At 36.8% G+C, this 13414-nt stretch overlaps 1 protein-coding gene and 1 pseudogene across 7 annotated transcripts in view; both read right to left on the reverse strand.

Moving 5' to 3' along the window:
- Positions 1–13414, reverse strand: part of PPHLN1 (periphilin 1) — a 150470-nt gene that overhangs the window by 53058 nt on the left and 83998 nt on the right. For all 7 annotated transcript variants that reach the window (XM_065934599.1, XM_065934595.1, XM_065934597.1 and 4 more), the window contains one exon: positions 5568–5687. In XM_065934599.1, coding sequence (XP_065790671.1) covers positions 5568–5687 — 120 coding nt within the window. The remainder of the gene's footprint in view (positions 1–5567; positions 5688–13414) is intronic.
- On the reverse strand, positions 8722–10124 carry LOC136166127 (sorting nexin-4-like; annotated as a pseudogene).

A 13414-nucleotide genomic window follows, 5' to 3' on the forward strand; every position in this document is an offset into this window, starting at 1 on the left:
TGTGTCGAACTCTTAGCAGCCCCATGGACTGCAGCCTACCAGGCTCCTCCATCCATGGGATTTTCCAGGTAAGAACACTGGAGCGGGCTGCCATTGCCTTCTCTGAGAAAAGTGCTTATTAGTAATTAAATTTAGTTTAGTTCATTAGATATATATTTTGCAAGGTACTGGAGGGAAAACAAGACATGAGGTATAGTCTACCTCTCTATCTAGATAACCAGACTGGTAAAAGAAAAAAAAGGTTTAATAAAGGCAATATAAGGTCATCAGTGAAATAGTGGCAAAAAATTTTACAATAGTAAGGGAAGTATGGGCTTCTCAGGTGCCACAGTGGTTAAAAAAACCCACCTGCCAAAGCTTGAGACAGAAGAAACGTTACAGTCCACAGGGTTACAGAGAGTCAGACACAACTAAGCACAGACAGCAGGGAAGAAAATCGGAATCAAGAAAGATGTTGCATCTTATTATCTCAAGCCCTACTGATTTCACTGACTAGATCTGAGTTTAAAAGACAGCCATGGATGTTGGGCATACTTTAGGGACTGGGTAAGTGGCAAATAACACCTGATACGTGGAAACAACATAATTCACACTTTCATATTTAAGTAAGAAACATGTTAAAATCTTGTTCTGCAGCAAGAAGCAACTTATTCTACTGTGACATTCTAATAACCTTTGAATAATTTGATTTTCATTTTGATAGCCAAAAGGAAGCTCTCATGGTCACATGCTTATGGATAGTAAATTATATCTCTACCAAATTTGACTGAAAGCTCTTTGAAAGCCAGGGTGGTACCTCTAATGCACTGTTTGATACAAACAGATGCAGATAGACTATTTAGTGAATTTAAATAAACCATGAGAAAGCCAGTATAGTATTAATTTGTATATTTTGTATATATAGTATATATATTTTGTATATATAGTGTCCCTGAACATACATGCCTTAAAACATAATCCTAAAATGTGCACTCTGCAAAAATCCAAAGTCAAAATTTTGATAACTTATGCAAACATTATCATTTATTCTTTTGTCACAGATAACCGATGAGCACATTAACATACTAAAATCTCTGAAAAGTGCTAAAATGCCAAAATCAGCCTACATCTTTAAATCTAGCATTTCCTAAATGTAGTGGGGTTAACGGGCTTCCTTGGTAACTCAGTGGTAAAGGATCCACTTGCCAATTTAGGAGACACAGGTTCAATCCCTGGGTCTGGAAGATCCACTGGCGAAGGAAACAGCAACCCACTCTAGTATCCTTGCCTGGAAGATACCATGGACAGAGGAGCCGGGTGGGCCATAGTCCATGGGGTGGCAAAGAGTCAGATATGACTTAGCAACTAAACAATGACAACACTGGCACTAATAGAATCTTTTTTGTTCTTCCTCAGGTCACTGAGACTGTTCAGAACTATCATTCTATCAAATACTTTCAGAAATTCCCTATTAGAGTCCAAAAGGTAAAAATAAAAATCTGAACAGAATAGTGAACTCTAATATTCCTGATATTTAAGCATAGCACTGAATTTATCTTCAACTTCACTGACTATCTATAAATTGCATGGTCTCCCAAACAACTTGTTTAAAACTATATTGATGACAGCAAGAGAAGACAAACTGGAAACCTAAATATTTAATCCCCTCTCTTGACAGTTATATAAAGACTGTCCTTTGAGAGTCCCTTGTGACTATCCTTGCCCAAAAGACAGAGTATCCTAAAAATTTCCCAAATGCCTTTTCTCCAGTATGGAAGACTATCAACAAAACTTGAAGGACATTTCAGACAATGCTACAAGACTGATGCTGCTGCTCAACACTAATGATGTACACCAACTAACAAACATACTATAGTAATTTCAACAGTACTCTTACCTTGCCTTTGCTCCAACAGAAAATCTCACTGACCTATGACTCCACACACAGATTTTAGGATTCCTGACTTCTCATTCATTCAAAATCTAGCAAATTCTGGGCACATTATAGAGAAAAAACAAGAGTGCTGGAAAAATATCTTTCAAGACCCAATGTCACTGACTATTTAGTCAAGATCCAGTCAAGAAATGAAAAAAGACTATAAATAGAATAATAAAAAACTGGAAAAGATGGATATTAAGTTTTTTTTTAAATTTCAGTTCAGTTCAATTCAGTTGCTCAGTCGTGTCCAACTCTTTGCAACCCCATGGACTGCAGCACGCCAGGCTTCTCCTGGAGTTTACTCAAACTCTTGTCCATTGAGTCAGTGATGCCATTCAACCATCTCATCCTTGGTCATCCCCTTCTTCCTGCCTTCAATCTTTCCCAGCATCAGGGTCTTTTCCAATGAGTCAGTTCTTCCCGTCAAGTGGCCAAAGTATTGGAGCTTCAGCTTCAGCATCATTCCTTCCAATGAATATTCAGGACTGATTTCCTTTAGGATTGACTGGCTTGATCTCCTTGCTGTCCAAGGGACTCTCAAAAGTCTTCTCAAATACCACAATTCAAAATCATCAGTTCTTCGTTGTGCAGCCTTGTTCATGGTCCAACTCTCACAGCATACACGACTACTGGAAAAACCATAGCTTTGCCTGTATGGACTTTTGTCGGTAAAGTAATGTCTCTGCTTTTTAATATGGTGTCTAGTTTTGTCAAAAGTTTTTTTTCCAAGGAGCAAATGTCTTTTAATTCCATGGCTGCAGTCACCATCTGCAGTGATTCTGGACTCCACAAGAGACTGAGCCAGACCTGCCTTTGTGTGTTTGGATGTCTTCTGCAGAGGCAGAGGTCAGCTGTGGCCTGCTGCGGGGACAGGGGCGCGGGCTACAGCAGACCTGGGGGGTGCGGCATATGAACCCCGCCTCAGAGCCACCAAGCAGACAACCCGCAAGCTGGAGAACAATTATGCCAAAGAGGTTTGCGTGCTGTTGTGACAGTTCTAGGGCCCACAACAGATTTCCCAAAATGGGGATCCAGCAAAGGGACTGAGAACCCCCAGGGAATTTGACTCTGAAGGCCAGTGGGATTTGATTTTTTAAATTAAGAGATATCAAAATGACAAGGAGGGAGAATGAATAGTCTTAATAAAAGCTTTTCTAACTGAAGATACGTGGGTTTTCCTGGTGACTCAGTGGTAAAGAATCTGCTTGCCAATGCAGGAGACGTGGGTTTGATCCCATTGAGATGATCCCATAGAGAAGAAAATGGTCACACACTCTAGTATTTTGCCTGGAAAATGTCACACACTGAGGAGCCTCGTAAGCTATAGTTTATGGGATCGCAGAAGAGTCATACATGACTTAGTGACTAAACAACAAGAATAATTGAAGATACAATATTTAGCAAACAAAAAATTAAGTATTTTTTGGAAGTTTTTGGTTTAATTACTCTGAGAAAAATTATCAGACATCAAAATCAGCAACTTTAAAGTACATACTTCTATTATTAATATAAAAAGTATTACTCTAAATTCTTAAGGAAAATTGTTAAATGACCCTATTAAATGTAATACTCTTCATGCTTTTAAACAGCGCTAGACAGCTCATGCAGCTAAACTCCAGAAAAACAAACGAGCCAATCAAAAAATGGGCCAAAGAACTAAACAGACATTTCTCTGAAGAAGACATACAGATGACTAATAAACACACAAAAAAATGCTAAACATCACTCATTGTCAGAGAAATGCAAATCAAAACCACAATGAGGTACCATCTCACGCTGGTCAGAATGGCTGCCATCAAAAAGTCTACAAACAATAAATGCTGGAGAGGGTGCGGAGAAAAGGGAATCGTCTTACACTGTTGGTGGGAATGCAAACTAGTACAACCACTATGGAGAACAGTGTGGAGATTCTTTTAAAACTGGAAATAGAACTGCAATAAGACCCAGAAATCCCACTGCTGAGCATACATACAGAGGAAACCAGAATTCCAAGAGACACGTGTACCCCAATGTTCATCATAGCACTGTTTACAATAGCTAGGACATGGAAGCACCAAGACATCCATCGGCAGACAAATGGATAAGAAAGCTGTAGTACATATACAAATAGACTATTACTCAGCTATTAAAAAGAATGCATTTGAATCAGTTCTAATGAGGTGGACGAAGCTGGAGCCTATTAAACAGAATGAAGTAAGTCAGAAAGAAAAACACCAATACAGTATATTAACACATATATATGGAATTTAGAAAGATGGTAACGATGATTCTGTATCCAAGACAGCAAAAGAGACACAGATGTAAAGAACAGACTTTTGGACTCTGTGGGAGAAGGCGAGGGTGGGACGATTTGAGAGAATAGCATTGAAACATGCATATTACCATATGTGAAACAGATCGACAGTGCAGGTTTGATGGATAAGACAGGGCACTCAAGGCTGGGGCACTGGGATGACCCTGAGGGATGGGATGGGGACGGAGGTGGGTGGGAGGTTCAGGATGGGGGACACATGTCAATGTATGGCAAAAACCACTATAATATTGTAAAGTAATCAGCCTCCAATTAAAATTAAAAAAGAAAGAAAGAAAGAAATAGCACTAGAGAGGTACCAAAGAGAAACAGCTTGATATTTTTGACACCGTTACTTGAGAATATGCATAAATATCTATTACTATCTCTACAGTAATAAGGAAACTTTAGCCTATGTAAGAAAAACTGATAGCTAAATGACAAGGACACATCAGCATTTTAAAAGAGAAAGGCTCTATTTCTGTAAGCACTGACAGGGTTTGTACTGATCTGTACTTTCCATGAGCAGTGTATATTAGTTCCTTTGGACAGGTCTTTCCACAGTGTATTAAGATGCACATAGGTATATAATTTACACACTGAACTCTGACATTTCATCTCTTCCATCAGAGGACCTTTCTTAAAAGGCATTCAAAAATATAAAGTCAGAAATCTCTTCCAAATATAATCTATCATGGTACAGAGATTTTTATATTCTCTGCCATGTCAAAATAACTTCTCTAGTAATAAATCCTAATCTAGAAGATTAACTTTGCCCAAGAAATATCTGTATTTCTTTTACAGGTTACAGAAAAAATTTTCAGTACATTTTCAAATATTTTAATGCAAACATTTTATAAAGCATATTCTGTGGACCCAAAAATGTTCCCATTTTTTGGTACTCAAGATTCATCAAAAATCACAGGTAGACCAAACAATGCATAATTGCATTTCTTGGGATATATATGAAAAAATTTGCATAGAGTATAGCATGCAATATAAATATAACCCAGATCCAAGGTTTAATTAGATTTTTGTTCTAAATTCACTGATTTATGACTTGTGGCTTAGCATTTCTAGAAATACTTTTAAAAGCTCATAAAAGCAGCATATATAAATACTGCATCTTCCTAATACTCCACATTTATACCATTCTTACACTTCTAAACTACAAGAGACATTCAAACACAGTAAAATTACTGAATTCAGAGTAATTCATATTCATTTTATTACTATGTGTGGTAAAATTTAGTAATTCATGAGGACATTTTCCCCAAATACATTTTAAAACACTAGAAGAAACCAAAATTTCATCTATAATTTAAAATCCAGACAAATAAAGAAGAAATTATGCCTTACCTCATACTCAGAAATTTCGGGTAAGTTACTCTCATCTGCCTTCTCTAGCTTTTCAGCGGCCCACTTGCTTGCAGCTTCAGCAAGTTCCTTTTCAGTTAGCCTACTGGGTTTGTCTAATACCTAGTAAAAACAAAAGAAAGGTTCTGTTACAATTCTCAAGGGTTTTTAAATTTCAAATACATCAGGAAGTATATCCCACTTAATGCTTAAAATCATATAAGCCTTCAAATTTACTTAAAGAACAAGTACATTCTTTTTCAAAAATAAACAGAATTTCTTTAAGTTGCCTTTTGTTTGGGACATATAGACTAGACATGACTCATAATTTCATTTATATAAAGCTTTAGAAATACATCTAATGAATGAAACAAAAGACACTGACAATTAACTAATACACTATATATAATTTACAAATTGTATATAGTGTATATAGACATTATATAGAATGTCAACATTATATTGAGACTATATAGACATTACACTGAGTTCAACTTTAAATCTTTAATTATATTCAATGAAATAAATAATGACAAAATTTCATCAAGGTAAATTCCTAATTAATACAACAGAAAAGTTCAGATATGCTATGGTTGGGTTTGCATAGCAGTTTCATCATTAGGGAGGGTAGGTGATTTTATATACATATCTTATGATACTGTGAGCCTTGGTTTTCTCATTTACAAAATAGGGGTTACTAATATTATATTCATGCTCAAATAAAGTGGTCGTGAGACTCAAGAGAGGTAACAGACCTGAAAGCATCTACTGTAATGCTTGGTAGGTCAATTTCATCTCTATGTCTTACTTCTGAAAAGTCTTATCACTCTTTCTAAACATACCTCCCCTGGATGACAGTGGCAGTAAAAATCCCCATGTTGGCTAGCAGTGCCAAAAAGACAAACCCTTAAAGGTTTAACAGAGCTTTGGGTAAAGACACACCAACTCAAGCTCTGGGAAAGGAAGCTGGAAACTGAGTTCAACCATATGGGCAACAATACAACAAATAATGTTCATGAAATGAAGCCTCAATAAAAATTCTAGAGACTGAAGATCAGGCAAGCTACTGAATTGGCAATATGTTTTGAGTATGTCGCTGGGGGAGGTGATGGGCCTGGACTCCACAGAGAAAGGACAACTAGAAGCTCTATCTATAGGACATTCCAAGTCTTTCCCCGTGTGTATCTTCCTTTTTTCTAATCTGTATTCTTTTGCTATAGTAAAACTATAAGTAGAAAAAAAAATTTAAAAATCCAAGTTATCGTATACTACTGTTTATAAAGTACATATACGCAAACCAAAAATAAGGTATTTTAATTAAATGGAATTCCATGAATGTAGCTAGGTAGACTTTATCATCACAAACTTATAAACCAAAAAACTGAATGTCAATAGGTTACTGACTTATACACAGTTACCAATAAATGTTAAACTGGAACTTAAAACTAGGTCTTCTAGATGTGTAAGGCCCTGACCTCCTTCAATACCTTATTCAATTCACCAAAAAACTGGATTACCATCTGTAATATTTACTGGAAAATAGTCACAATGTGTCTACATTGAGTGTTTCCATGGTCAATGAGTAAGACTAAACATCTTACTCCAAAGCCCTACCCATACCTAAAATTTAACAGATATAAGCTATGCCTTTATTATAATATTACTTATTAATAACACTAAAAAGCTCTTTAAGCAATTAGAAACACGTGTTTTTTTTTTTTTATGTATACCTCTTTTTGGTACCTGTTTTGAAGAGAAAGTTAAAGAGCAAAAACAAAACAAAATAAAACATTATAAGCTATCTCTAGCGAAGAAGGAAGCAAAATCTTTTAAATGAATCCTTCTATTCAACCATTATTAAATCTATACACTTGAGAAACTCTCATTTGAAAGTAACTTAAAACAGCAGAAAATAAACTCTGAAGAATTATTCCTACATGACAGCAACCATAATGTTCAAAAGAAAAAGTCTTCCACCGTATCAGAAAATCTAGGTAATAAAGCTAGTATGTAAAAAATAAACAGAAAATAAAAAAACCCTGGGAAAAGGACACAGGAAGCTGTTCTTTTCCAATTCATTAAAAAAAAAAAAAAAAACTTAAAATCCATTAGAGTTGGATTTTTTTTTTAAATCAACACAATACTTCATTTATTTATTTCATAAGTTTGGCAAACAGCAAAAAATTCGGCAACATTTCAAACATAATTTTTACATAATCAGTAATAATGAGTATACACATAGGGTTCTGCAAAGCTAGCAACATACCAAGGATGCTTGGCTTCTGAATATATACCATAAAAACACACACACAAAAGCAATATAATTTATCTTTATAAAAATTACTGCCAAGCAATAAAAAAGGATGTTCATAATAAAGACCTAACACATATGTTCACTACATATATCTTATACACTGAAATGCTACATCTTGTACCCTGAAATACCATGTGTAGAGGGCCAAGCAGAGTAAACTTAGGCTCATCAATGAGGCTAAAAATTATTTGAGAATTTAATGCTTATATTTAACATACTCAAAACTTTCTATATAGCAATCCCTAGATCCTAACAATGTATTATTCCACTATACGTCTAAAAAGTTGACTCTTCTTTGTTGTGAGTATAAAATTTTTGACCAGTATCAAAACTCTGGTAAAATATACATTGAAGGCATTGTCTTAGTGCATGTAATGTTTGGAGGCATTAATGAATGTGGAAGAAATAACTTAAGATTTTACACTAAGTTTCAGCTGAACTTTATCAAACCAACCAGCTCAACTATAAGGCAAGAAAAACTAACCCCTTATGAGAGATTAGTGGGTCTTACCAAATCAAGATAAGAATTCAATCTTAGGGGGAAAAAACTCCCCACATGAGCAGATCTGAAGCAGTAGGCACTGAAACGAACATCTGGAAATGACCTAATACCTTGATATTCAGTCACTAGTTCAGAAGCAACAATCTGTTGGCTATTTTATCTAATTAACATTTTAGAATCAGCAACAGTCCCCCAAACCTCAAATTATAATATTTAATCTTCATTAAAACACATCCTTTTGTGCTATGTTAATACAACTACAACCAAATCAAAGAAAGTTGAATTTCTCAACTTACTATGTATTTTTGTGTATGCTGGGTAACAACTTGAATTTTTTTTTATTTACTTGCGCTTCTGTTTTGGGGTACTTCAATTGAAGAGAAATTCATTTCACAGGACTACATCTTGCTAAAGCATTCTTTAGCACTGGTCCAAACATTAATTCCCTTTTTGCACATACTGATCTGCATGACTGCAAAGCTTATGAAGGCCTCCTTTAAATCACAGTTCTTTTGTTCTTTGAAGCATTCAATATCAGCCCAAGCATTAAATATCAACCCAAGACAAATTCTCTGCTTTCCAGACTTTTAGACTTAAGTTGTTGTTCTCCTTCACTTATTCGTTCTTCTAGCATCTTTATTCTGGCTTCTCTTTGCTCTGGATTTTCTTGACCAAAAAGCTTGATAGTCATTCCCTTCAAAGAAAATGTTCTCAAGGTCCTGGCAGCGAGTTCCTCATGTTGCTGCTTCTTGGATGCTAAGTTCTTAGCAGCCATCTCCAAGTCATACTATATAAAGTCAGGTTTCCTGCACACACCTACAGTGCTTCTGTATGAAAAGGATACTCCTTTAACTGATCTGCATAATGTTCCTTATTTTCCAAAATATCATCAACAGAAGATGCATGCACATCCATGTGATGACCAGCACTCTGCAGTCCATCACCCATCACAGTCCATCACTGTGGCACGTCACTCACTGAAAACCTGTCCATAATCTCCATGCACTTTACATACAATATGCAATCAATCTACTACTCTAGCTCTGACTCAAAGAAGATAAGAGATAACAGACTGTAGTTCATCACTGCAGTGCTTTAATTCAGTAAATCTCTTGTCTGGGTTTTTCACTCTGAATGTTGCATTAAAGCATTTTCAACCTGAGTCTGCTTTCAGCTGAAATCCAGTTACATTTACAGTCTCCTTCCAGTTACAGTCCTCTGTTAAAAACAGAAGAGCCTGTCTCTACAAAGGATGGGATGTGAACCAATTCTGAAGAGGAAGTTTTCTAAATTGATTCCATGTCTGTCCACAAATTCAGGTTCATTTTGTCAGCAAAGAGTATATGCCAAGCAAATTCTGCCCTTTTTTTCTGGTAGAGATGGGACAACAATATGTGAATAGTAAACTAAAAGGTAGTTTCTCAACAACTCAGATTCATGCTGCCTCCACAGTGAGTCCATCAGAACACTCTAATGATCACTATGTTCAACCAATCTTGTTATAATGAGGTAAACAGTTGACGTTTCTTGCATGTTCATGGCATTTCTTCCAGCTCACTTTTCTGCTTCAGAAACACTAATTCCTATCTTCCTGAACCAAAATCAAATTTGTGTTACCCCGCCATCCCCAGGGCCCTCATTCCTTATGCGTCCTCATCCACCACAGTGGATGGTTGGGGTGGGCCACAGGCTTGAGGTGTGCACGTTGCAAAAGTTGCCCAGGGTCAGGAGCTGCTTGCTCCATGGCTACAGTTCGGCACAAGAGACACAGTGCGACTAAGCTGCCATGCTGGGGTTGGATTTCATGGCTAAAAAATATTTCGTCACATACAAAGTCCCATGCTGTAACTTATATTCACATCACATTACTCAGCTCAGTTCAGTCGCTCAGTCGTGTCTGCCTCTTTGTGGCCCCGTGGCCAGCAGCACGCCATACTTCTCTGTACACCAACAACTCCCAGAGCTTGCTCAAACTCATGTCCATAGAGTCTGTGATGTCACCCAACCATCTCATCCTCTGTCATCCCCTCCTCCTCCTGCCCCCAATCCCTCCCAGCATCAGGGTCTTTTCCAATGAATCAACTCTTCGCATCAGGTGGCCAAAGTATTGGAGTTTCAGCTTCAAAATCAGTCCTTCCAATGAACACCCATGACTGATTTGCTTTAGGAGGGACTGGCTGGATCTCCTTGCTGTCCAAGGGACTCTCAAGAGTCTTCTTCAACCCCACAGTTCAAAAGCATCTATTCTTCGGCACTCAGCTTTCTTTATGATCCAATTCTCACATCCATACATGACTACTAGAAAAACCACAGCTTTGACTAGACAGACCTTTGTCATCAAGGTAATGTCTCTGCTTTTTAATATGCTATCTAGATTTGTCAAAGCTTTTCTTCCAAGGAGCAAGTGTCTTTTAATTTCATGGCTGCAGTCACCATCTAGAGTGATTTTGGAGCCCAAGTAAATAAAGTCTGTCAATGTTTCCATTGTTTCCCCATCTATTTGCCATGAAGTGATGACACCAGATTCCATCATCTTCGGTTTTCTGAACACTGAGTTTTAAGCCAGCTTTTTGACTCTCCTCTTTAACTTTCATCAAGAGGCTCTTTAGTTCTTCATTTTCTGCCATAAAGGTGGTATCATCTGTGTATCTGAGGTTATTGATATGCAGCAATCTTTCTCCCAGCAATCTTGATTCCAGCTTGTGCTTCATCCAGCCTGGCATTTTGCATGATGTACTCTGCATAGAAGTTAAATAAGCAGGGTGACAAGATACAACCTTGAAGTACTCCTTTTCCTATTTGGAACCAGTCCGTTGTTCCACATCTGGTTCTAACTGTTGCTTCTTGACCTGCAGACAGATCTCTCAGGAGGCAGGTAAGGTGGTCTGGTATTCCCAGCTCTTGAAGAATTTTCCATAGTTTGTTGTGATCAACACAGTCAAGGCTTTAACATAGTCAATGAAGCAGAAACAGATGCTTTTCGGAATTTCTTGCTTTTTCTAGGATCCAACAGATGTTGGCAATTTGACCTCTGGTTCCTCTGCCTTTTCTAAATCCAGCTTGAACATATGGATGTTCTCGGTTCACGTACTGTTGAAGCCTGGCTTGGAGAATTTTGAGCATGATTTTGCTAGAGTATGAGATGAGTGCAATTGTGTGGTAGTTTGAACATTCTTTGGCACTGCCTTTCTTTGGGATTGGAATGAAAACTGACCTTTTCCAGTCCTGTGGCCACTGCTGAGTTTTCCAAACTTGCTGACATACTGAGTGTAGCACTTTAACAGCATCATCTTTTAGAATCTGAAGCACCATATTATAGTTAAAGGGAAATAAGTATCTCAAATATCATAATATTTAAATTATGGGTAAGCACTATTTTTACTCTTCATTCTTTCCTATATAACCAAACACACAAAAAAACAAGCCAGTGTTTCAGACGGGTAAAGAACCCTTGATACGGTTAAAAAAAAAAAAAAAAATCAATCTTTTCTATTCAAAATCCAGCATTCTAGCATCCTCAGACTTCTGGGAAAGCTCCAAAGACACAAGTCGCCAAAAAAAACACATTTTTCTTTTTTCATTTGAGGCAGAGAAGCAGATACCCTATGAACATCAGCATGGCCCACCAGATGCTATCTATTCTTACAGAAAAGCTAGACATACTAAAGATAGAAACCAAAAAGAAGTGGAGAAAAAAGAGAACAGAAGTAACAACAGTCATGGAAAGAGAAAGAATGTGGTAGGCTGGTGGAGAGAATCTCAGCAACACCACAAATTTTAAATTTTGAGGATCAGAACTATGAATCATCTTTTCAACACATTTAGAAATGCTGGAAAGGAAGGCCTGTGAAGAATGATGCAGCGAAGACTAGTTATGTCCTTGAGAAAATTATTTAACACCTAAGCCCTTCCATAAAATGTAGATATATACCTACTTGTTTCATTGCAAAATAATCACAGCCATAGTATTAGCTAACACTTGCATGATGACACATGATTGGTATCTCTTCTTCGTAGTTAGAACATTAAAAATCTATTAGCAAATTTCAATTATAACAAGAGTATTGTTAACTACAAAACTATGTTATACATTAGATACCCAGAACTGATACACACTGTAGCTTCAAGTTTATAATCTCTGACAACAGTTCTCCTTGCCTATCATCCTCCAGAAGCTGGTAAGCACCCTTCTTGTGAATTTGCCTTCTTTAGATTCCACATATAAGTGAGATCATGCAATACTCATGTTTCTCCGTCTGGCTTATTTTACTTAGCATAATGCGCTCAAAGTCCATCCATGTTGTCACAAATGGTAGGATGTCCTCCTTTTTCATGGTTGAACAATATTCATATATATATAAACATATATATATATATATATATATATATATATATAAATTATACACACACACACACACCATACTTCCTTTATCCATTCATTCATTGAGGACCAGTTAGGCTGTTTCCACATTTTGGCTATAGAGAATAACACTACAATGAACACAGAAATGCAAGGGAGTTCCCTGGTGGCCTAGTGTTTAAGATTTCAGGCCTTCACTGTTGTGGCATGAATTCAATCCTTGGTCGGGGAACTGAGATCCTGCAAGCCATGCAGCACAGTCCAAAAAAAAGAAAAAAAGCAGATCTCTACCTGAGATATTGTTTTCATTTCCTTTGAATTCTTCAATGATCCACTGGCTCTTCAGTGGCTTACTGTTTTGCCTCCAATGTGTCTGTGTTTTTTGTAGGTTTTTTCTTGTAGTTGATTCTACTCTCATATCCTTGTGGTCAGAAAAGATGCGTGATATGATTTCAATATTCCTAAATTTACTAAGGCTTGTTTTATGGCCTAGCTAGCAATCCATTCTGGAGAATGTGCCATTTACACTTGAAATGTGCATTCTGGTGCTTTCAGAAAGAATGCTCTATAAATATCAATCAAGTCCATTTTGTCTAATGTATTATATTTAAGGTCTGTGTTCCCTTACTGATTTTCTGTCTAGATAATCTGTCCACTAATGCATTAAAGTTGGT

The sequence above is a fragment of the Muntiacus reevesi genome, chromosome 4 (assembly GCF_963930625.1).
Source record: "Muntiacus reevesi chromosome 4, mMunRee1.1, whole genome shotgun sequence".
Lineage (NCBI taxonomy): Eukaryota > Metazoa > Chordata > Mammalia > Artiodactyla > Cervidae > Muntiacus > Muntiacus reevesi.